Source organism: Ziziphus jujuba, chromosome 1 (genome assembly GCF_031755915.1).
Source record: "Ziziphus jujuba cultivar Dongzao chromosome 1, ASM3175591v1".
NCBI classification, from domain to species: Eukaryota; Viridiplantae; Streptophyta; class Magnoliopsida; order Rosales; family Rhamnaceae; genus Ziziphus; species Ziziphus jujuba.
This window is the reverse complement of record NC_083379.1, coordinates 39,378,149-39,405,219: the sequence shown is the minus strand read 5'-3', so window position 1 is coordinate 39,405,219 and position 27,071 is coordinate 39,378,149. Positions and strand designations below refer to the sequence as shown.

Sequence of the window (27,071 nt, the reverse complement as noted above, 5' to 3'; positions counted from 1 at the left end):
ATGTGAAGATGGAAATCAAATTCGCACAAGAGGAACTGATCATCAGAGAGATTTTCTTCCCATGAATCATACCTTCATATCTATAACCTTCGAAAATCATACTTTGATACGTTGAATTTCAGTTTTTGCTATTTATCTAAACAAACATGGCCGCTAATAAACTACTTTGTTTCCTTCTCTTCCTCCTCTATGCCCCACTATTCATTGCCTCTTCTTCTTCACCATCTTTGTGCCTTCAAGACATCAAATTCAAGACCACTTTTTCCATTGATAGCTGGGCTTCTATGGACTCTTTGGAAGATAAGGCATAGTTTATGGGAATCAACTGTGGTACATGAATAGATATGCATATATACATGAATAATCACTGGTATGTACATGGTTTGTGGTAGTACATGCCTATATATATATATATATATATATATGTATCAAATGATAGGCATGTTTCATGGATGTATGAAGATGCGTTAGCATTATCATATTTAGGAGTGATCTTGTAATTAAAGATGTATAATAAAAGGAATTTGAGAATTACAAGAAGAAAAGTGTTAAAAAGTTTAAGCTGTGATGAGAGCATCTCCAAATATGTTTTGTTTATGTTTGCAGCCTCTTGTTGCTTCCTTTTATCGTTTTTTAAGGTCAAGCCATTGTAACAGAGCTTGATTCGTGATTTCAAAACCAACTTGGTGGTATCAAAGTCTGCTCAATCCAAAGGACAATAATTTGAACAGGACATGTCGTCCAATTCAGACTTTACAGATTCATAATTTCTACAATTAAACAGTAGTTATTTTGTAATTTTGAAAAACATAATAATTTACTTACAAACCAGATAAAGGGTACTTTAACTTACCTATAACTAAGAAAAATATATTTTCATTCAGAAGAATAATATGAGATTAACAATAGAAAGCAGAGCCAATAAAAATGATGAAAATATGTAACATAGTCTTTGAGTCTAATACAGGTAATTGTTTATTTATAATCCCATTTACAAAAATATTAAGAGTCTAACAGACTTACTGCAACATTCAAAATGTTGCCAAGTAGTAGTATATGGAATAATCAGTAATATTACCGAAAGCAATGCAATTAAGAAACAGAGGAGATATTTGCAAACATTTTATTGGCATGTATACTTTCTGAATGCAGCGCACCATTTCGTCTAGCTACTCTAACTCTTCTCCTGCCACTAAAGCAAGCAATAAGCTTTAGTCTTAACCACCATTTTCTGCCTTATTTCTCCTCCAATAACTTCAAAAACCTGTCAAGTTTTCTATCTAAAATCACTAGATATCCCACAGATATTCCAATGCCCAGTCCACATCCATATCCAATCAAATCCAATTGTAGGCTCAGAGTCATCTTCGTGCTCAAATGTCGATGGCAAAGGTGGTTGTGCTTGATCAACTTTACTACAAACTTTAGAAAGTGGAAATCCGAATAATCCCTAGTTTCCATTGAATGAATTGCCATTGAATGTACTGAACTGATTACCACATGGTATAGATCCCCTCAACTGGTTATTTGAAAGGTTTGAGACTGCAAGGAATGTGATATCTGTCAACTGCTTAGGAATCTCACGAACAAGCTCATTTAAGGAGAGGTCTAACCATTCAAAATTACTCAAACTACCTAAAGATGATGGAATGGAACCACTTAGTTTATTGTGAGAAAAATTGAGCTCCTAAGGGATTTAAGCTTTCTAATGGTCTTTGTAGTCTCTCCCTTGAAGTTATATCTTGAGAAATCAATGGCTGTGAATGTCATCTGCATCTTCTAATGTTCAAGACATAAGTCTTTCACTGATAGACTGATAGATTCATGATAATATATGTAATCTCCCATATATTTTAAGCTTATCAGTTTATGCATCCATCATAGCAAACATTGCCTAAAAATATTTTGTCAGAAAAAGACCATTAAACTCATTATGGGATATGTCCATGATTTGCAGCATTTAAAAGGGAACTAACATTGGGGTTACCTATTCCATGGAATCTGTTAGATCTCAAAATAAGAGCCTGTAGCTTTGGAAGAGATTCCAACCACTGTGGGAAGGAGTCATTTATCTTGTTGTTTCCAACATTTTACAATTGAGCAAATATTGTGGCAGTGACCCTTCCAATTGATTTCCATTAAGATTCAAAATATTCGAGGAACTGAAATTTCCAAACATTTCAGGGAGAGAACGACATAACATGTTCAGCCCAAGTCCAAACTCAAGATACTGTAGTCTAGCTTTCCAATGCATGGAGGTATACTTGCATTCAAACTATTATTAGACAAATCAAGATCCAAAGAGAATTAAGGTCACGGATTCCAGAAGGTATCTCTCCTATCAATTGACCGTTTGATATTAGAATGCTTACAAGGGAAGGTGATGGAATTGGAAGATGATCTTAAAGCAGCGAAGGTCAACATTTCCTGGTTTTTTCCACGGAAGTAGATCTAAATCTTTGAATATAACCGTGAATCACTCCTTACACTCCATAGCCATTTAGGAATATTGCCTTGAATATTATTGTTGGAAAGGTCTAGCAATCCCAAATTTTCAAAGGCGTGTAAAAGTGTGGGAACTTGATAACATTACAAGAGAACAAAAATAATATGTAAAAGGTTGGGCATTTTGTGATTAACCAAGCGGTTAGAACCAACCAAAGATAGACTGTTATATGAGATGCTAAGATAGTAGAGGTTGCTCTAAAGCTACAGCACCTCTTAAATTATTTGATGACAGATCTAGCACAACCATATTGACCTGTCTTAAGATAGAAGTAGAGATGAACCCATGGAGTAAGCTGCTACTTAAAACAAGGTCCAGAAGCGATTTTTGTGAGGTTACCAAGTAAGTTGGGATATGATCCAATGATATTGCATTCATCAAGATGCAAATACTTCAGAAACTTCAAATTTCTGGTCAGATAAGGCAAATTAATGATGTATCCAGACCAAGAAAGACAATTTCCTAAGGGCGTGTTTGTTTCACCGGATTGGACAGGATTGTGTCCCAATCCGGTGTTTGGAAGGAACAAATGAAGAAGCGGATAAGTTAGCCGCTACAGTAAAATAATCCCCCGAGAGGAGGATTAAGCTGACCCGTCCTTCCCCCTGGGTCAAATTTCTGTCCGGAGCTCATCGAAGGCGTTGGTGGTGTCTCTTGCGTGCCTCTGCCCAGATCAAGCTCTGTGTTCTTCTTCTTGAATTTGTGAGTTTGCCTTCTTCTTTCTCTTCTCATTGTTTGTCTGCTTCTTCTTCTTCATGTTTCAGTTTATTTCTTTTTTATTAGATCTGCCCATATTCCTCTTTTTTGATCTGCCAGAAAAGACTTTTTCTTTTTCTTTTTCTTCTTCTCTGTTCTCGTTCTTCTTCTTCTTCATCTACATTGTTCTTCTTCTTCTTCGTTTTTCATTTATTTCCTTCGGGCCATATTTTTCTTCTTCGTTTGTCTTGTTCTTTGATCTGGCAATTTGTTTTTTTCTGCAATTTTATTTTCGATCTAGTAGTACAAATCTGGAGGAAAAAATGTCTTCTTCTTCGTTCTTCTCTTCGATCTGGCATTGTTTTGTTTTGTTTTTTTTTTTTTTTGGCCATTTTATTTCTTCTTCTTCTTCAATCTGGTAGGGCAAATCTGTAGACAAAATTTCTTCTTCTTCTTCTTCTTCTTCGTTCTTCTTCTCCTTCAGTCTGGCATTTTTTTTTTTTGCCATTTTATTTCTTCTTCTTCTTCAACCTGGGAGTACAAGGGGGCGTTTGGTACGCCGGATAGGTCCGGATCGGACAGGATCGAACAGGATCGGATAGCATCGGACAAGATAATTAGTGCAGTACTATGTTTGGCATAGTTCCAGACTGAATGATGGACTAATTGTACCATGTTTGGTGCCAAATCGGACTACTTTGTAATTATATTTTTAATTAAAAAAAATAAAAATTTTAAAAGTTAAATTTATATTTAAAAAAATTATTACATCTAATTAAAGTTATACATTTATATATTTATATATTTATATATACATGCAAAATATACAAAATTTGTTGTATACATCCACAAATAATATTAATATATAACTTTAGAAATAGCTTAAAATTAACTTAAGACATAGTATGCCATAAATAACAATTAATTAAAAATAAATATATTTTAATGGTATGCATAAGACAATTGAATATTTTTTCAACCCATAAATTACATAAATATATTGTTTCCAAAACCAATAAAAATAAAATTTTAGTATGGTAAATCATAAATAACAATTATTCACAAATAAAGAAATAATTAACAGTATATGTAATTAATAACTTGTTGATAATATAAGAATATCCATATCCAAATTATACGTATATGTATATAGATTTCACATGTAGCAATTCAAATAACAAGTACTACATACATAAATATAAATATATTGGATTTTACAAGGATAATTTACTTATAAAACAAATAAGTAAATATACTTGTTGATAGCAATCCAAATAAAAAACCTACTATAAAACCATTACGCCATTCATTGTTCAATTGAGCATGTGTATGTGCGGTGGTATTTCGTATTAGATTTGCGTCATTACGATTCCGCATCCGTTGTTCTATATACTCAACATATGCAATTTCAGCTTCTTGGGTTGTATTATATGCTTGATATAAATTATCTCTAAATCCTTGCACTTGTTGATGACATTCAGGCCAAGAATTATATATCTCTGGTTCTCTACCTTTAAACACAACATAAACTCTTCTCTTTTCCATTTAATATTCCTGCATATAAGAATACATTATAATATAATATAGTAATACAATTAAAAAATCAATAAATCAACTCAATCACGCGCATATGAATATTCTAAAACATAACACATAATCATAAAATTATCCTTACATGCAAATTTAGAAACAAACATCCACCACCATACAACAAGTTCATAAGTTTCAAACTTAATTGTTCATAATTATCATCCTCCCATACATAAACAGAAATATGTAGTCCACTACTTTACTAAATTAGTTATCCAAAAAGTCACGAGCATATGCAATCTTCCCCGCATCCGTTTTAATAACCTTAAAAACCTCTATATTCGATGGATCCGATCTCATTGCCTTAGAGATTTTGAGGTTATCACTAGCCTCAAATCTTAACCTGTCAAGCTCCATAGCTAAATATTGTGGATAATAAGCCTCGGATTTTTCCAACTTTGCAACCAATTTATCAAATAATTTCTCTGCTGCATTGCCTAAACCGGCTACAATGTCATCGTCCTTCGATCTAGATTTTCGTTTACCTCTTGCTTGGACTTGTGTAGATGGTTCACTACCTCCTCGATTCACAGACATTGGAGAATCGACATTATCAATTGTTTCATCTGCAGTGTGTAGATTTATTTCATTGATCATATCAATTGGAGTTTGTGCTCCATGTCCGGTTGCCCGATCCTTCCCAAAAATATTAGCAAGCTTCTCATAAATAGGAAAAGATTTTTCTCTCCAACCTTTTGCACTTGGGGCACTCTAAAATACAAAAAGCCAACGTTTAGCTAAGAAAAAATAAATGCTAGATAACAAACTAAAATTGAAATTAACATATATTTTCAAATAATATTCAAAACCTGCACATATGCTTGCCAAACTTCTTCACTGTCAACCTCCACGCATTTAAGAGAGTCATTACATCCAAATCCACTTTTGTTCAACATGTCATATATTATACCATATTGCTTCTTCCACTTTCTCATCTTCGACTCAATATGTGGATTGGCTCACAGTCTCGAATTAGGACACAGATCAGATAGTCGCCTCTCAATCATAGTAAGTGTGCCAGGCTTAAATGATCCTGTATCACAACGTTGCCCACTAGCTACAGCTTCATCTAAGATAATCAGTAAAGCTTCTTCCTCTCGTTGAGTCCATGTACGCCTAGAGTCACCACCCCTATTATCGTTACTGCTACCTCCAACTTCCATTGCTATTTATGTAAAAATTCCATGATTCCAAAAATACCATAAAAAATATGAATTTAATAACAAATAATAAAAATCTCATATGTTATATTTAATATAATTTAGTCTTCATACAAAAGATGTAACAAACACAATAAAATTAAACAGTTACAAACTTATATAAATCATAACAATCAACTATTAACCACGACGACTTCTCCACTCATCAAACATATGCCTAGCTAACTCATTTCTCCAATTAGTCCATTGATCCGAAGAACCAATTGATCCTATAATATCTTCATCCCCACTTATGTCAGCATCGTTACTCATATCAAACTCAGCTTCTCCAGGATCAAGTGTCATTTCTCTCCTAATAAGATTATGTATCAAACAACATGCAGTAATTATCTTAATTTGGGTTGAAATTGGATAGAACGATGGACTTCTTAAAATTGCCCATCGCATTTTTAGAACCCCAAAACATCTTTCTATTATATTTCTAGCAGATGCATGCTTTATATTGAAATACTCTTCATGATTTGTAGGTGCACAACCATCTCTCCATTCGGAAAGGTGATATCTTGTTCCCCTATATGGTGCAAGAAATCCTTCACCATTAGTGTAACCAGCATCCACTAAATAATAATAACCTAACACAGAAAAATGGCTCCTATTAGATAACATAATGTTAGTCCACTACAATATAAACTTTAAAGATTGCTTTTACCGGTGGGTACTTTTAATCCATTTGGCCTACTTAATGCATCTCGAAGTACTCTTGAGTCTGAAGCGGAACCTTCCCAACCAGGTAATACAAATATGAATTCCATATTTGGGTTACATACACCTAAGACATTTGTGGCTATCTCACCCTTCCTGGTTCGATATCTCGGCTTATCGATTTCGGGTACATTAGCCTTAATATAAGTTTCATCTAATGCTCCCAAACAATTTTAGGTCACAAACAAAATTAGTTACATAAGATATTGCCACATATATCTACGAATTAAATAAAGTAACCAAACTAATTGATTAACATACCTTAAATATTTTCCATCTATCATCCGAACAATTATCTGACACAGGTTCAGGATGCCTCAATAATGTCCTATGTAAACGTAACACTCCATTCAACACTGAATTGAAATATCTACTAACTGTTTCCCCCGATCTATTGAATCTAGTGATAATTGTACGGTTTTTTGTATGATGAGCAATTATATGCAAAAATATACACACTTGCTCTTCCAATGTAACAGTACCATCTCTTTTAACATATCCATCATGGCGTAATAACTGACATAAAATACCAAATGTTCTCCTATCCATCCTAAGTTGACTAATACAGTTAACATCATTGTCCAACAAACTAGTTACAAAAGACGAACGCAACTCTGCAGTCCTATTTATTCGATTCCTAGCACCTCTATCATTTCTCAATCACATTGTTACATACATGTACATAAACCCGACAACTATAAAGCATGTACAAAAATATTCTAATGCCTTATCATTTGGAAGCATCAATAATGCAGTTAATTTTCTTCGATCCATATTCACTACAAAAAAGTAAAAATAAGGTTATCATATCTATGCATAAACAAACGAATGTGCAAAAGACATTGGAATTTTCATTGTTCATCCTATATATAAACAAACGAAAACATGTTAGAATTTTTACTCTCATATAGATTATCTATGGTAGGTATAAACACCTAATATCTACTTCTGTTTATCGGTGCAACTAATGAGAACATAGCGTGAATGTAATAATATATGTTCTTAGCTAATGAATTTGAGATAAACAATTCTAAACACATTAGCATATGTTCACAGATATTGCTCAAGTACAAGGATATGACAAGGAGTATCTAACAATCAAACCAATAGACACTACAATGATGCGTGAGGAGAAATTTGTTATCTGGATTGGTGCAGTTACATGTCTAAGGGTCACATTTGTTTGAATTTAGTTCTCCATAAACTATTTAAGTATTTCTTTACTTGATTTCAAATAGATTACTTTGTCCTTGTTTCAAAAAATATTTATTTTTAATTTAAAAAACCTATTTATATTTTATGTTTTAAAAAAGATAAAAAAGACTAAATTAGCAGGATTTTTTCATTTATTTATTTAAGTACCTCCAGCCATGTTCAGTACAACTCCTATTACTCATGTTGTATTGTATCAATACAGATACTTCCCCATCTACAGCCGCATTTACATAACAGGATACTATAACTTTCTCAAGATAATACAAGCATCATCCATATGAATACACTGATATTCTACCCCACCAGTTCTCCAATACGACAATATAAAATTCCATTACTTCTCATTACGATTCTTATCTCCACAACACTGAAACTTTGCCAATTTTGATAATGTAGCCTAAGATTTAAGATCCAAGTTTATAGCGTCATATTAGATCATGTACTTTTCCTGTATATCTAACAAAAACAAAACACATGCTTTTGGCATGTTCCATGGCATAAGTTCTTGTTGTTTAAGACAAAATCTAAGACAAACAATTTTATCAAGTGATCGAACTATTTAGGAAACTTCCACTGAGACGGTTGTTACTCCTTTAAGGTTGACATCCTTCTCATAAATTATTTCCCCTGATCCACTTGCAAATCCTAGAAAATTCAGAAGTTACATGGGGTCCAATTTAAAATTGGGTCATTATAAACAAACTGAACAGTTAGCAGTCCATCTTTGGTAACCATGGGATATGGGACAAGGCACATTAATTTTTAATTTTGAGTCCTTTCGCTCGCAGCATATTGCATAGTGACACATAAGCCCTTTCATTATCAATAGTAATGCATAGACGACGACAAATACCCTCTCTTAAAACAACAATAATTCCTAGATTCAAACTGAATACAACCAAAAGACACCAACTAGGAAGGATACAAGCCCATGTGATTCCATAAAAACTATTCTGTCTCAGGCCATGTCAGTTGAAGAATCCAGTTTTTCAAAAGAGAATGATAGACAAGTTAGCAACCGCGCCTATGGCCTACCTTAGTCACCAACCTACCATAGCCACTGCATCTTCCCAACAACAGATAAGGCAAATTAATGATGTATCCAGACCAAGAAAGACAATTTCCTAAGGGCGTGTTTGTTTCACCGGATTGGACAGGATTGTGTCCCAATCCGGTGTTTGGAAGGAACAAATGAAGAAGCGGATAAGTTAGCCGCTACAGTAAAATAATCCCTCGAGAGGAGGATTAAGCTGACCCATCCTTCCCCCTGGGTCAAATTTCTGTCCGGAGCTCATCGAAGGCGTTGGTGGTGTCTCTCGCGTGCCTCTGCCCAGATCAAGCTCTGTGTTCTTCTTCTTGAATCTGTGAGTTTGCCTTCATCTTTCTCTTCTCATTGTAACTAATTTTGTTTGTGACCTAGAATTGTTTGGGAGCATTAAATGGAACTTATATTAAGGCTAATGTACCCGAAATCGATAAGCCGAGATATCGAACCAGGAAGGGTGAGATAGCCACAAATGTCTTAGGTGTATGTAACCCAAATATGGAATTCATATTTGTATTACCTGGTTGGGAAGGTTCCGCTTCAGACTCAAGAGTACTTCGAGATGCATTAAGTAGGCCAAATGGATTAAAAGTACCCACCGGTAAAAGCAATCTTTAAAGTTTATATTGTAGTGGACTAACATTATGTTATCTAATAGGAGCCATTTTTCTGTGTTAGGTTATTATTATTTAGTGGATGCTGGTTACACTAATGGTGAAGGATTTCTTGCACCATATAGGGGAACAAGATATCACCTTTCCGAATGGAGAGATGGTTGTGCACCTGCAAATCATGAAGAGTATTTCAATATAAAGCATGCATCTGCTAGAAATATAATAGAAAGATGTTTTGGGGTTCTAAAAACGCGATGGGCAATTTTAAGAAGTCCATCGTTCTATCCAATTTCAACCCAAATTAAGATAATTACTGCATGTTGTTTGATACATAATCTTATTAGGAGAGAAATGGCACTTGATCCTGGAGAAGCTGAGTTTGATATGAGTAACGATGCTAACATAAGTGGGGATGAAGATATTATAGGATCAATTGGTTCTTCGGATCAATGGACTAATTGGAGAAATGAGTTAGCTAGGCATATGTTTGATGAGTGGAGAAGTCGTCGTGGTTAATAGTTGATTGTTATGATTTATATAAGTTTGTAACTGTTTAATTTTATTGTGTTTGTTACATCTTTTGTATGAAGACTAAATTATATTAAATATAACATATGAGATTTTTATTATTTGTTATTAAATTCATATTTTTTATGGTATTTTTGGAATCATGGAATTTTTACATAAATAGCAATGGAAGTTGGAGGTAGCAGTAACGATAATAGGGGTGGTGACTCTAGGCGTACATGGACTCAACGAGAGGAAGAAGCTTTACTGATTATCTTAGATGAAGCTGTAGCTAGTGGGCAACGTTGTGATACAGGGTCATTTAAGCCTGGCACACTTACTATGATTGAGAGGCGACTATCTGATCTGTGTCCTAATTCGAGACTGCGAGCCAATCCACATATTGAGTCGAAGATGAGAAAGTGGAAGAAGCAATATGGTATAATATATGACATGTTGAACAAAAGTGGATTTGGATGTAATGACTCTCTTAAATGCGTGGAGGTTGACAGTGAAGAAGTTTGGCAAGCATATGTGCAGGTTTTGAATATTATTTGAAAATATATGTTAATTTCAATTTTAGTTTGTTATCCAGCATTTATTTTTTCTTAGCTAAACGTTGGCTTTTTGTATTTTAGAGTGCCCCAAGTGCAAAAGATTGGAGAGAAAAATCTTTTCCTATTTATGAGAAGCTTGCTAATATTTTTGGGAAGGATCGGGCAACCGGACATGGAGCACAAACTCCAATTGATATGATCAATGAAATAAATCTACACACTGCAGATGAAACAATTGATAATGTCGATTCTCCAATGTCTGTGAATCGAGGAGGTAGTGAACCATCTACACAAGTCCAAGCAAGAGGTAAACGAAAATCTAGATCGAAGGACGATGACATTGTAGCCGGTTTAGGCAATGCAGCAGAGAAATTATTTGATAAATTGGTTGCAAAGTTGGAAAAATCCGAGGCTTATTATCCACAATATTTAGCTATGGAGCTTGACAGGTTAGGATTTGAGGCCAGTGATAACTTCAAAATCTCTAAGGCAATGAGATCGGATCCATCGAATATAGAGGTTTTTAAGGTTATTAAAACGGATGCGGGAAAGATTGCATATGCTCGTGACTTTTTGGATAACTAATTTAGTAAAGTAGTGGACTACATATTTCTGTTTATGTATGGGAGGATGATAATTATGAACAATTAGGTTTGAAACTTATGAACTTGTTGTATGGTGGTGGATGTTTGTTTCTAAATTTGCATGTAAGGATAATTTTATGATTATGTGTTATGTTTTAGAATATTCATATGCGCGTGATTGAGTTGATTTATTGATTTTTTAATTGTATTACTATATTATATTATAATGTATTCTTATATGCAGGAATATTAAATGGCAAAGAGAAGAGTTTATGTTGTGTTTAAAGGTAGAGAACCAGGGATATATAATTCTTGGCCTGAATGTCATCAACAAGTGCAAGGATTTAGAGATAATTTATATCAAGCATATAATACAACCCAAGAAGCTGAAATTGCATATGTTGAGTATATAGAACAACGGATGCGGAATCGTAATGACGCAAATCTAATACGAAATACCACCGCACATACACATGCTCAATTGAACAATGAATGGCGTAATGGTTTTATAGTAGGTTTTTTATTTGGATTGCTATCAACAAGTGTATTTACTTATTTGTTTTATAAGTAAATTATCCTTGTAAAATCCAATATATTTATATTTATGTATATAGTACTTGTTATTTGAATTGCTACATGTGAAATCTATATACATATACGTATAATTTGGATATGGATATTCTTATATTATCAACAAGTTATTAATTACATATACTGTTAATTATTTCTTTATTTGTGAATAATTGTTATTTATGATTTACCATACTAAAATTTTATTTTTATTGGTTTTGGAAACAATATATTTATGTAATTTATGGGTTGAAAAAATATTCAATTGTCTTATGCATACCATTAAAATATATTTATTTTTAATTAATTGTTATTTATGGCATACTATGTCTTAAGTTAATTTTAAGCTATTTCTAAAGTTATATATTAATATTATTTGTGGATGTATATAACAAATTTTGTATATTTTGCATGTATATATAAATATATAAATATTTATATGTACAACTTTAATTAGATGTAATAATTTTTTTTTAATATAAATTTAACTTTTAAAATTTTTATTTTTTTTAATTAAAAATATAATTACAAAATAGTCCTATCCAATCCGATTTGGCACCAAACATGGTACAATTAGTCCATTATTCAGTCTGTAACTATGCCAAACATAGTACTGCACTAATTATCCTGTCCGATCCGGACCTATCCGGCGTACCAAACGCCCCCTAAGGGGACTACTCCACTTAATTAGATTTAGGAAAAGAGTCCATGTAGGCTTACAACACCAAAATAAGTAATAATCCCAAAACAGAGCCAACAAAACCAACATACTTTTGTTTTTCTAAGTTACTTCACAATTCCAAACAACCAGAGAATTTGGCAAAATGCTCAAAATCAGAAGGATAGCATAAAAATAAAATTAATGCAAAAAGAAATAGACAAGCCAACTAACAAACCCACAAACGTAAATGGAAATACAGCAGGAAAAACCATGAAACAGAACTAAAAATATTTTCAAGAAACATAACTAAACAACGAGAAATTTACCTGTTTCAGATCAGTCTGTTGATTGAAAAGGTTGGCGTCTTATGCTTATATTGATCGCAATTGACCTATTTGAGATTCCTTATATCTTTCAAAAAAGCTTTAGCATGACCTCTTATTCTCTTAATTATTAGAAAAGAACAAACTTGATGTCTTAAAATTCAAAGTTGACCCAACAGGAAGAACTTAAGATTCATTACCACTACAAAACATCATAAGATCATCTATACATGTTAGATCTGTAATAGTAGGTGCCAAGGGTATCTTTAACACCATGAATCTTCTTTTCTTGTCCCTTCTTAGTTCCTTCCCATCCAAAAACATAGGAAGCATACAGAGCTGTCATTTTCAATTCTTGTTCAATATGACATTATTAAGATTGATGCACCATCCAAGAAAAATAACATAAATCTAATTGGATTTCTAGGAATAAGAAAAATAACATAAATCTAATTGGATTTCTAGGAATAAGATCGACCAAATGCCCACTGACCCTATCTTCACAACTATATTTAAAATGGATGGAATTTTCTCTGTGACACATAACAAAATTAACGTACCATCCATCCTTTCCTGACCATCCAGAAACATAGGAAACATATTGGACTGTCATTTTTAATTCATGTTCAATATGACATGATTATTGAGTTCACCATGCAAGAAAAAATAACATAAATCTAACTGGATTTCTAAGAATAAGACCAAAGTCTCCCATGGGACAAAAGAGCTGCAAATCAGAAGACCATCCAGTAAAAAGATTTTTAAAAATCTTGATAAAATCCTTCTCATTGTGGAATATACTGCATTTTTTATGGTCAAAAACTGTCCCTACATAAATCTGGCTTGGAATATATTGCATTTTCAAAAGCAAAAAGCTATCTGTATATGAATCAAGCTTCAAGGCACTAATTAAAATTGTTATTGCTTCCCTTTAAATCCCTGATTTTTTTATGTGGTTCCACTGTACTCCAAACTTGACTTTCCCGGGGTTCATGCCCACAGCAAATAATAAAATAAATTCCTCAAATAATGAGGACAGAGGGTAGAGGCTCAGAATCATTTCCACATCTCTTGGATATTAAAATAGTTCCACTGTACTCCAAACTAAATCTGTAATCAATGTCCGATGGATGTAATAAAAAAATTTCCTAAGGAAACACTTGAAAGAAGAAAATCAATAGAAAGTTGCAAACCTGCAGCAAAGTATTGCTCAAGGACGAGGACAGATATTAAACAAGCATGCATTCTGGATTAAGGCATTGATAGGAGTATGCATTTTTATCACAATTTACATTTATGCAGATCTTAAATTATAAAAAATAGAGTATGAGAAAATTTCAATGATAAGCATCGGCTATAAAGAAGCACTACTTACCACTTCAAACTTCAAAAAAATTGTGTCGGAGAGTGAAAAACTTGCTGCACTTCCATTCCTACATCTATTTCTTTACAAACAAGTAACCACCAGTGGAATCAACAACTATGTGCTCATTTTAATTTGTATTTTTGTTTTTTTAGTGTTTTTTTTTTTTTTTTAAAAACTCTTGTTTTTTCCGTCATATATATATATATATATATATATTTAATTCATCATTTGTCTGGTATTATTAATTCCGTTCTCTTTTTAACTTATTTCTTTTTGTTGTATTTTTATGATTTTTTCTTTTAACTAAAATCTTTTGTTCTTATTCATGGCTTTTTTTGTTTTACTCTATCTTTTTAAAGTTGGCGTCTTTATTTTTACTTAATTTTTTATTTGTGTGTGTGTGTGTGTGTGTTTTTTTTTTTTGTCATTAAATCATGTTAACTTAAATATTGTGTCAACATTTTTCTTTTGGTCTTTGTCCCTGAAACATTGAACGAGAAATATGTTTCAATTATTAAGCTTCAACATAGATAAAAAAATAAAAATAAAAAATGAATATCTCTTGTTAAAATAACTCACAGCAGAATACCTCTCATTTCATTGTTAATATCTGGTTGTCATGCCATATAATTTGGTGGTACATAGACAGAATTCTGCAAGGCATTAAAAAAAAAAAATTAGTTAGCAGAACAATAAATACTTCAATTACTTCAATGTATTAACATCTACTAAAAAATACTTCCCAAGTGGACATTAAAACTCATATAAAGGAAAGATATGCCTCTGAAGCACACACTTGGTGAAGATTTATGATCAACAGATTCTCCTCCTCAGAGAGTAAAGCCTTCTTATGATGATCCAAAAACAAATAGAAAGATGATTAGATATCCATGCAATTGCAAAACAACAATAACAAATGGATGAGAAAAAACAGAAAGAAACAAAGAAAATCAATGTCTAGAAAGCAAAGGAAATTCAAGACTTGCTTTATCTGATGAGCAAGTGGTTCGTTGCACACCACTGAGAAAAATCCTCTGATGAGTTAAATATATTCGGCAACATGAATTCTAGACTTCAGTAAGAGTTTCATATTTATGTTGTCCAAAACAAGGTTTTTTCTAAAAGCACATCAAAGAGGTGGACCCACATTAAACATAGAATAGACCATAAAAGAAAACACAAATAAACCTTAAAAGAAACCAATCACACTATGTCATCGTTTACAAGCTGAAAAAGGATCCAAACACCAAATGTTAAAGAAAACTGAAGGTGTCCCTAGAAATCGTGAAGAAGATTTATGTTAAAAAGTAGATTTTTCATCACTTGGAACCCGGAGCAGTCAATTAAAGGTCCAAGTGGATAGAAAAGCTGAAGATGAAGCCTTATACATTCACCTAGCATCATAAGATTACCAAGGGGAAAGATGCTTACTCTTATACATGCACATCCCTACTTCTGGTGAATTCTATGGCTCTCGACTGAGTTTGCAAAACCACCTAATCATATTATTGACCAGAAAACTAAATAGACTTAATGACAAACAATTTCAATTTTATAGAAATCAAGAAATGGTAATTCCATACATTGCCTGGGGATGCCAGTCAATATCAAATATGATCTCCATATTAGCAGCTTGAAAATTTTCTCCAACACCACAAGCCCAAATGCTATCATGGAGTAACAAAAAGCATATATGCACACTATCTTTCTCTGCTAAGTTTAGCCTCAAACAAATGCGTTCAATCCAAAAAAAAAAAAAAAAAAAAAAGAAAACAGCATATAATATATATACACTGATTTACAAAATACTTTTACAGCAATTAGCCAGAAAAAAATTTATTTGGCAGACAAGCAATGAGCTTTAGGAGATGATTAGCTCGGCAACCTATTCTTAGGTTTCATGTCTCTTGTACGGATACTAAAATCAGATAGAAAATGTCAAAGGAGATACTCTTCATTAAGAAAGATGAAAGATGTTTCCAAGTGCAATTTTGAGATGCAGCTTCTTTGATATCAAATCTTTTCTAGAACCGCTACTTAATCCAATTCAACTAAGAAACACCACACACAAGCAAGTTAGTAAATATATATATCATTTAGCAAGATTACAGATTATGCCACACATACAATAAATTTAAATACAATCTACACTAAGCAAATGTATATATAATCTACATATACCAAATTTGAACAAAGAAGCCAAAAAGAGCATGGTAAGAATCCTCCTCGGCAGAAAGGATAAAAAAGAAGAGCATGATATAGACAACAGAAAACATTATGAACTGATAAAGCTTAGTGTTAGATGTCATAATCTTACCAAGCGGAAAGATGCCTACTGTTTCAAATTATCCGTTTTCTGGCCAATTCTATGATCAAAGAGCATGGTAACTGATAAAGATGCCTACTTTCAAATCAAAAAGAACAAGCATATCCCTTTTCAGGCCAATTCTATGATCTCTTGACTTAGCTTGCGAATCCACCTGATCACATATCAACCAGAAAACTAAACCAACTTTAGATTATTAAATAACAAACCGTTTCAATTTTACAGAAATCAAGAAATGGTAATATCATATGTTGCCTGTGGATTCCAGTTAGTATCAAATATGATCACTGTATCAGCAACTTAAAGATTTATTATTCCAACACCACAAGCCCAAATGCTATCATGGCACTAGAAAAGTCAGACCTATAAGTTTCTTCACTAGGTTTAGCCAAAAATAAATGTAATCATTTAAAAAAAAATATAAAAAAAAGGCACATCAAATAGTTTATTTGGGCACTTGTGGTACAAGGGTGGTGCAAGAAATTAATCAAGTTGACAGCAAAAAGCATAAAAGTAGCTTGATAACCAATTTATTTTTCTAAGAACTGAAAAAGGATCCATTTACCAAATGCCCTCTGAGACATGCTATATGACCAAATAACAGCACTCCCTCTGACACTTCGGTCACTGGAGATATCTTGCACAACTTCCTACAAGCTCTAAAGAGGGGAAGATGCCTAGCAAGTGAACAACAACCTCAACAAGTGAAAACCAAAAAGGATACTAAGAACATTATAAAAATTCAGAATCAATCACCTGAGAAGAAATTTTAATGTCGGTGAATTTGGACTGTTGTAGTTACTGTTAATGAGGGAAACATATGCATTCCCAAATGTCAGGCCATCCAACCATAAGATCAAGTGGTTGGTCATTGTGGAAAAGAAAAGAATCTGGAGAGTGACAATTTTCAGCTTGTGACAATATATCCAAACTAGAATATTTCAAAACAAACGTATAAAAGCATTTGAACAGACAAAACTATTGGACAACCTATGATCTGTTGCTTTTAACTTGGGTAATATCCAATCTAAAATCTCAAGCTTCCTACAAAGTCTCATATCAGTTGGGAGGTAATGCCTATGTATATTACTATTGACTTGCTGATGAAATACAATAAACATGTAGTTAGGCAAACTAACATGAGCAAGAAAAGATAGTGAAAATATGAACTAACTCAATGTTGGTTACAACTGAAGAAATGAAAGGCACCGAGAAAGCTTGAAAAATCAAGCCACCAAGAAAGATGATTTTCTTCACCCTTCCCTCACAGAATTTTAGAAAAGCAAAAAGAGATCAAATGAAATAGAAGCAGAGCATATCTCTCCGCATGAAGCTGGCTGAGACGATTACATGTATTGCAAAGCTCCATAACAGAGTCATGCGAGCATGTAAAATTAAGTATTTAAAGGTTAAAAAAGAGAAAAGTAAAAAAGAAAGCATAGTTTATGAATTCCTTCGAAGTATGTCAAAGGCTATATTACCTTTGAACTTCCAATACCCAGATTTTTTTTCAACCCTCTTTATCAGAAGTTTATGATAAGCAGAACCCTGACTCTCACATCTTAAAAGTCTCTCAATCTTTTCAGCAAATTCATTTTCAACATAACAAAAGAAGTTAAGGATGCAAGAATATCAGTGGTTAAAACTTAAGATTTCTAGACTGAATAAGATATGAATAAAAACTTCAACAATAACATTCTTAGCATTACAAATAAAAATATAATGTCAAACACCTAAGTTAATGTTGTCAGACAATCTTTTCTCTTTTTTTTTTCTTTTTTTTAATAGGAAACTTACTTTATAGTTCAAAAAAATAAATAAAAAGACACACACACACACACACACACAGAGAAAAGAAAGGACGGGAATGCTCAAATACAAACAAAAAGAGCTAAAGCACCTTAAGGAACAAGCCAGATGCAATAAGCAACTTAAATAAATATTATGAAAAAAAAAAAATCCTCACCGGATATATAATTCAAATCTACAGATGATTAATTAAGAACAAAATTTTGATATTTACTTGTATCAAAAAGTACACATCATAATTCAGCCTACCACTAGTCTTCCCAGCATTAAAGTTGCAAAAAGTGACAACAACCTCTTTATTGTGCAGTCAACTTCTCTGCTAACCTATACAGAATTTAAATTTTAGCACCTAAGCATGTTTGAGACATTTTGTGTATGGGCATATTTAAACCAAAGTTCTTTGCCATAAATTTTATGGGTAGCAAATGCATTTTCTTTGTTAATCATTAAATCAACAAAAGTCTTCAGTGTAGTATGGACATGAATGCACATGCATGTGTACCAAAGATGCGCATAACTCTATCTAACTGGTCATGTATAATTACCAAGTGTCATGAAAGAATTTCTGCTGAACTATACAGTTACATCAGAAGAACTAAAAATTTTATAGCCACGCTTCAATGTGGCTATATTTTTCTCATAATTTTCAACTTGAATGTGTCAAGAACTAAAAACACCTCAAAAGTGGAAATTAGAAGTGATAAATGTAAGATATCTTTTAAACTTGACTTTCAGCCTCTGAAGCACAAATGATCAAAGTAGCGAAGACAAATTTATGATCAAGGGATTCTCCTCATTAGAAAGTAAAACCTTATTATGATGAATCAAGAACAATTACAAGGATTATTAGATATCTTCCATGCAATTGCAAAACAACAACAACAATAACAAAGGATGATAAAAAGAAAAAAATAAAAAAAGAACCAAAGAAGATCAATGTCTAGAAAGGAAAGATCATTGCTCTCAAATGGTTTGCTAAACCACTGGCCCCCCAAAAAAAAAAAAAAAAAAAAAAAATCGACCGTCTCCTATGAGTTAAAAATATTAGGCAACAGGTAGTCCAGCACTCCTCGAGGTTGTTCTATTTAAAAGGGAAAAACAAAAATATCAGAATCCATGCACATAAAAGGAAAAGCATTCTACATTTGTTACACTGATGCATAAACAAGCATGTAAATAAAAATAATGCTTCAACTTACCATTTGACTTGAAAGAAGCATTCTTTATATCATCCTTCATAGGTTATGATATAATGCCTGTGAATTTTACTTAGTTTTTGTCTGTCATGCTTGTTCATCTGATACTCATATACCATCAGGAGGACATTGAATTTCTGGTGAACAATTCATCCCTGCAATATGGTTGTGAGAATCACAAAGCTTAAACCTCACATGATAAAAGGAAGAAAACTAAAGTAGCTTTGGTCTATCATGCTTTGTTGTTTTGGTCTTACATGCTTGCTCATCGGATACTCATATACTGTCAGGAGGACATTGAATTTCTGGTGAAAAATTCACCCCTGCAATATGATTATGAGGAATCACAAAGCTTAAATGTTACATGATAAAAGGAAGGAAGAAAATTAAAGTAGCTGCCTGGTGTTCTTGTCATGAAACAACTGTCCTACACCTCTCCTCTTGAAGCCCAACATAGACAATTTTATCTAGACCAGGTCCCATATGTTTATTTCTGACTCCCATCCGGGTGAAACTAAAGATGTCACAACCACTAGAAATGGCACATCCAGGTGCCCTGTCGTTTTCGGTTTTCCATCAGGTTACAAACTAAATCAACATAGATCATCCTCAAAATCAAATCCCCAGGAGAAATGTCTTGGAAAAATAAAAAGTGAAGTTCTCACTTTAGAACTCCTTATGTCTTTCTTAGATTCACTTTTGTCGCTCTTCATTTTCTGTTCAAAACTGTATTTGTTCAAAAAAAAACAAAAAAATTATAATCTACGTATATCAAATTTAAGCAAAGAAGCCAAGTTAATTAAAACTGTATTTGTTCAAAAGTCATGGTAAGAATCCGCCCATCGGAGAATAGGATTAAAAAATAAATAAATAAATAAATAAAATGAAGCTTGTTAAGGATATAGAAAACTGAAAAAATAATGACAAGCTATTAGATATCTGAGAAAGTTCACTTGCTCAAAAAGTTTCCTCTGAATTTCACCTATCATGCTCAAATACTTTTGCAGCTGCTTTCACCTATCGTGCTCAAATACTTTTGCAGCTGCAAGCATTGTACCACCAAAGTGCGTTGGGCTTGGGAATACAGGTTCGGCAACAGGAAATGGACTAGAAGCCACAGGAACCATCCCAAACAGATCTCTAAATTTCCATGAATATAACATGAGGCATTATACTTACTTATGGACTCAAAGAGACTTTCCAACACTTACTAATTATTGAATCTTTTCAACTTTCTACTACTTGAGGAGAAAGGAAGAAAATCAATCGATATTTTAATTTCTTTTTTTTAGGTTATAAAATAAATCGATATTGTAATTTCCTTTTTTTAGGTTATAGATGTTATATCATTCAAAATCAATATATCACTTAGTCAATCAAAATCTTAAAAATGGAACCAAAAAAGATGAACATTTGTGAAAAAAGAAGTCAGCAGCTCCAGTTAGTAGTGTTTAATGCACCAATTACAATTACTGGGGAAAAAAAAAAAAAAAAAAAAGAGCACCTTCATCCTTAATTCTCAAGCAACTTAACCAATAATGTAGAAAAAACAATAAATGGAAAATTAATGGGAAAACAGATCCAAACCCTACTTTAAGTGTGCGAATATACAAGCAAACTATGGTTGAAGGTCATACTCATAAAATTTGAACTCACAAACACATATTGCAAGATAATATCTCACCGCGGTTATCAGTAGCTTCCTAAACAGTTTTAACAAGAGAAAATAGCCTAAAAAAGAAGAAAATTACAAAATTCAAAAGGATTATAAAGAAGGTAGTGCTCAATTTCTGACATTAACAAGTGAAAACCAAAAAAGACAACAAGAATATTAAAACTTTCTGAATCAATCTCAATCTCACCTGAGAGGAAATATAAATATTGGTGAATTTGGTCTGTTGAACTGTTCAATGAGGGCATTAAGTGTGCTCCCAAAAGTCTGGACATCCACTATTAACACTTTGTACCATTTCCCCACTTTCCTCATGCTTTGAAGAGGGGAAGATGCATAACTGGCCAATCAATCACCTCAAAGGAAATATAAATATTAGTGAATTTGTTCTGTTAAACTGTTCGATGATGGCACTTAGTGTGCTCCCAAAAGTCTGGCCATCCATCATTAACACTTTGTACCCTTTCTTCACTTCCCTCAAGCTTTAAGGAGGACAAGATGCATAACTGGCCAACAACTACCTCAACAAGTGAAAACCAAACAAGGATACCAGGAACATTAAAAACTTTCAGAATCAATCCCCTCAGAATAAATATAGATATTGGTGAATTTGGTCTCTTAAACTGTTCAATGAGGGACCACATGCACTCCCACATGTAAAACCAAAGGTACCAATACTCCATAATGGATATAGCTGGGTCACTGTGAAAAGAAAAGAAACTGGTGAGTGACAATATATTTATGATGGTTTCCGTTTAAAGTTCGAGTCCTTGGAATCCAGCTCAAGAGCAAGCTCAAACTGGACCGAAGACTCTTTTGGGATCAACGTTCTCCTAGAACCGGGTAAAGTAAAAGCACTTGAAAAGAAAAAATTATCGCACCCTATGATGATCTGTTGCTTTTAACTTGGATAATATCCGATCTAAATTGTCAAGCTTCCCACAAAGTATAATAACAGTTGGAAGGTAATGCTTAGGTATTACTATTGACTTGCAGAAAAAATACAATAAATGTATATTTAGAGGCAAACTAACATGAGCAAATGAAGATAATGAAAATATGAACCAACTCAATGTTGGGTTACAAACGAGGAAAGGAAAGGCACTTGAGACAGCTTGAAAACTCATGCCACAGATAAAGACCATTTTCTTTTCCCTTCCCTCAGCCCTTCTAAAAGAGCAAAAAAACCAAATGTACTGATAGAACATGCCTCTCCACATGAAGCAGGCTGAGATAAGGATGAATGCACTTATTGCAAAGTAACAGAGTCATGCACTGACCGAGCATGTAAATTTCTTTTGTTTTTTGGGTTATAGTCCGAGCATATAAAATTGTGTACCTGACCAAGCATGTAAATTTCTTTTGTTTTTTGGGTCATAGTCCGAGCATATAAAATTGTGTACCTGACAGAGCACGTAAATTTCTTTTGTTTTTTGGGTCATAGTCCAAGCATATAAAATTGCGTACTTAAAGGTTACATATGGGAACGGCACTCGAGAGAGCTTGAAAAACCATGCCACAGATAGAGACCACTTTCTTCTCCCTTCCCTCAGCCCCTTTAAAAGAGCAAAAAAACCAAATGTATTGATTCATGCCTCTCCACATGAAGCAGGCTGAGATAAGGATGAATGCATTTATTGCAAAGTAACAGAGTCATGCATTGACTGAGCATGCCTCTCCATAACAGAGTCATTCACTGACAGAGCATGTAAATTTCTTTTGTTTTTTCAGTCAATAGTCCGAGCATATAAAATTGTGTACCTGACCGAGCATGTAAATTCCTTTTGTTTTTTGGGTCATAGTCCGAGCATATATAATTGTGTACTTAAAGGTTACATATGAGAAAGGCAGGAGAGAGAGCTTGAAAACTCATGCCACAGATAGAGCCCATTTTCTTCTCCCTTCCAAATGTATTGATAGAACATGCCTCTCCACATGGAGCAGGCTGAGATAAGGATGAATGCATTTATTGCAAAGTAACAGAGTCATGCATTGACTGAGCATGCCAATCCATAACAGAGTCATGCACTGACCGAGCATGTAAATTTCTTTTGTTTTCAGTCATAGTCTGAGCATGAAAAATTGTGTACCTGACAGAGCATGTAAATTTCTTTTGTTTTTTGGGTCATAGTCCGAGCATATAAAATTGTGTACTTAAAGGTTACATATGGGAAAGGCACTCGAGAGAGCTTGAAAACTCATGCCACAGATAGAGACCATTTTCTTCTCCCTTCCCTCAGCCCTTTTAAAAGAGCAAAAAAACCAAATGTATTGATAGAACATGCCTCTCCATATGAAGCAAGCTAAGATAAGGATGAATGCATTTATTGCAAAGTAACAGTCATGCATTGACCAAGCATGCCTCTCCATAGCAGAGTCATGCATTGACAGAGCATGTAAATTTCTTTTGTTTTTTCAGTCATAGTCCGAGCATATAAAATTGTGTACCTGACCGAGCATGTAAATTTCTTTTGTTTTTTGGGTCATAGTCCAAGCATAAAAAGTTGTAGACCTGACCAAGCATGTAAATTTCTTTTGTTTTTTGGGTCATAGTCTGAGCATATAAAATTGTGTAATTATATGGGAATAGTAAATATTCAAGAGAAAGAAAGCACAGTATAAGAATTCAACTAACATGCAGTGTTACGTTCGAAATTCCAATTGATCCTGATTTTCTTCGACCCTCCTTCAACAAAAGCTTCTGATAAGAGAAGCCTTAAAATCCTACAAGTCTCCCAATCTTTTCTGGGCAATTCATTTTCAACAAAGGAACAGAATTCAAGAATGAAAGAACAACTGAAGTTAGAACTTAAGATTGATAGACCAAGTAATATATTGAATAAAAACCTCAACAATATAATTCTAAGCATTCACAAGTAAAATATTGTCAAAAGTATAAGGTAATGTAATTTGAAAAATCTTTTTTTTTTTTTTTTAAATTAGGAAACTTTACTTCATCATATAAAAAACAAAAAAATAAATAAAATTACAAAAGAGAGGATGAGAATCCTCGAATACAAACAAAAAAGAGACAAAGCAAAGAAAAACATACTAAATAAACAAGCAAGATGCAATAAAAACCTTAACAAATATTATACAGATCTACAAATGATCAAGAACACCATTTTGATATTAATCTGTTTTGAAAATTATACATCACGATTTAGGCTACCACTAGCCTTACCAGTGTTAAAGTTGCAAATAGTGACATTAACAACATCTTCGTGGAATGAACATCTCTAGAAACCTATACAGAATTAAAATTTTAGCAACAGAAGCATGTTTGAGAAATTTGGTGTATGGGCACGTTAACACCAAATCCTGTTGCCATAAATTTTTTAGGTAGCAAATGCATTTTCTTGTCAATTAAGACTTGAGAGCAGTATGGACATGAATGCACATGTATGTAGTTGTAAGATAAACATACCTCTATCCAACTGGTTCTTTATAATTGCTAAGTGTTGTGAAAGAATTTCTGCTGAAACATACAGCTACATCACAAGAACTATAAATTTTAAAACCTCAACTTGCATACATTCAAAGAGCTATAAATTGCTAATAAATAAGCTTCAATGTATCAAGACAAACTCAAAACACTTAAAAAGTATGATATAACGCTTTAAGTCAGCATTTAACTTGGAAAAAGCATTCTGTATTCAATTGTCATTCATATATTGTGATATCATGCCAGTGTAATTTACTTACTTTTGGTCTGTCATGCTTGTTCATCAGATACTCATATGTTGTCAGGAGCACATTCAATATCTGGTGAACAATTTTTTTCCCTGCAAGATGAGGAATCACACAGCCAAACGTACACTAGGTACTTGTTTATTTCTCATTCCCATCCAGGTAAACTGAAGATGGCATAACCACTAGAAAGGGTCCATCCAGGTGTCCATCAGGTTACAAACTGGAAGGACGAAGAATAATAAAGTAGTTGTCCGGCATTCATGTCATTAATTTAAAACTGGAACCCCAACATCAAATGATAAAAGGAAGGAATAAATATAAATAGTTGTCTGGTGTTCATGTCATTAATCAAAAACTGGAAGCCAAGCATAGACAACCTTATGTACAATAGGTAGCCAAATTTTTACTTCTAATTCCCATCCAGGTTAAACTAACGATGGCACAACCACTAGAGTCTATCCAGGTGCCCTATCGTTTTTGGTTTCCAGCTGGTTACAAACTAAAGCAATACCCGACAGGCTAGAAGCAAGGAAATTAGTAAATCAACATACCTCATCCTTAAAAGCAAATAGCTTAAGGAGAAATGCATAAGAAAAATAAAAAGTGAAAAGCAAATTTATTTAAAAAAAAAAAAAAAAAAAAAAAAAAAAAAAAGAGGCAATGCCTATTTTTGAACAGAAATCTCATTTAAGAACTCATTATGCCTCTCTTGGATTCTCTTTTATCGCTCTTCCTTGATTTTCTGTTCAAAACTTTCTTCAAGGAATAAATATATAATATATAACATACATCAAATTTCAGCACAGAAAGCAAATAACTAAACAAAAAAAGAAAGGTTAACTAAACAACAAAATAAAGGTTAAGAATCCTACTCAGGGAATAGGACAAGAAAAAGAGCCTGATACTAGAAATTAAATATCTGAGAAAGCTTACTTGGATCTGTGAACAGATTTGAATTTCCTCCATCAACCTCCAAATCCTTTCCAACTGAAAAGATTGCATCACCAAATTGCGCTGGACTTGAGCATCCAGGTTTTGCACTTGGAAATGAACTCTAGAAGCCACAGGAACCCCTCCATGAACCTTCACAAATGGATCTAAATTTCCATGAATATCACTATGAGGTATAGTAAGTCATGGACAAGAAAAGTTCCAACTCATGCTAATTATTCAATTTTAACTTTCTTGTAATTGAGGATAAAGGAAGAAATCAATAGATATTTAAAATTTTGTTTTTATAGTTATAAATGTTATATTTTTATATCATTCAAAATCAACACTTAAAAAAAGGAACCGAAACAGAAGAACAGTTTAAAAAGAAGAATTCTGAATAAAGGCATTAATTAGGAGTCAGCGTTTTTCTTTCAACGCAATTTGCAATTTATGCAGATTTTAATTTGTAAAAATTAGAGTTTGAGAGAATTTCTCCCATAAGAAGCCACCACTTCAAACTTCAAAAAAAAAAAAAAAAAAAAAAAAAAGGCAAAAACAAAAACAAAAGCAAAAAGACCAAATAACCCAAAGAAGAAGAAAATCAAGAAGGAAACGTTCAATTTCTGACCTCGTAATTCATGATTAACTGGAATTGGTGGAATTTTATCGCAGACAGCATAAAAAGAATTAGGATTTAATAATACAATTCTTTTTTCTTTTTTTCTTTTTTTTTTTTGCTAAAAAAAAAAAAAAGAAAGAAAGAAAAAGAAAAGAAAGCGATTCTTAAATTAGGGTTTAGTTTCTAATTTTTAGATCAAAACCATAGTAGTGGTGATCGGCCTCTGATAAATTGATCGAGTTACCTTGAATATTTGACGTTCGAATCAAAATCCCCTTTGTTTCTGAAACCAACCAACCAACCAAAATAAGAATCCTTTTCTGATACAGAACAGAGAAACAAAACAAAAGGAAAACTAAATCAAAAATCATATAAAGAAAAAATTTAAACATGAAAGAAAAAAGGAAAGGAAGAAGTGGAAGAACCCAGATCACCCAGATTTTACAGATGGAAAAATATCCAACTAAACCTGCGTACTCAGATTGAAAAACTCTTTAACTCCTGCTTCGGGACACATCAAAAATTCTCCGTCCAACCCTAGATGGGAGAGAGCCATCTCTTTCTCTCTCTCTCTCTCTCTCTCTCTCTCTCTCCAACTCAGAAGTAAGCGTAATTGTGACGCAAAGGTGGTTATATGAAGGAGTCCAACGGCTAGTTTTTAAAACTT

At 33.2% G+C, this 27,071-nt stretch overlaps 1 protein-coding gene across 37 annotated transcripts; it reads right to left on the bottom strand.

Annotated features, from left to right (window-relative positions):
- Positions 1 to 987: 987 nt before the first annotated feature.
- LOC107434299 (uncharacterized) lies at positions 988 to 27,071 on the bottom strand. Of its 37 annotated transcripts, XR_009634210.1 has the most exons (12): positions 26,874 to 27,036; positions 26,649 to 26,724; positions 21,350 to 25,935; positions 19,745 to 20,213; positions 19,491 to 19,642; positions 17,239 to 17,372; positions 17,048 to 17,159; positions 16,474 to 16,636; positions 14,746 to 15,003; positions 14,166 to 14,637; positions 13,984 to 14,036; positions 13,673 to 13,900 (listed from the first exon to the last, which is right to left on the bottom strand). XR_009634210.1 is itself a non-coding variant. In XM_048463028.2 (5 exons), exons 1-5 carry the CDS (start codon positions 26,958 to 26,960, stop codon positions 23,790 to 23,792), a joined length of 501 nt encoding a protein of 166 aa, XP_048318985.2. In that variant the 5' UTR covers positions 26,961 to 27,071; the 3' UTR covers positions 22,716 to 23,789. The 37 variants fall into 37 exon arrangements, 1 of the variants encoding a protein (XP_048318985.2); XR_009634155.1 differs by adding an exon at positions 988 to 1,542 and having other exon boundaries at positions 12,794 to 14,637; positions 26,874 to 27,038; XR_009634182.1 differs by having other exon boundaries at positions 13,984 to 14,637.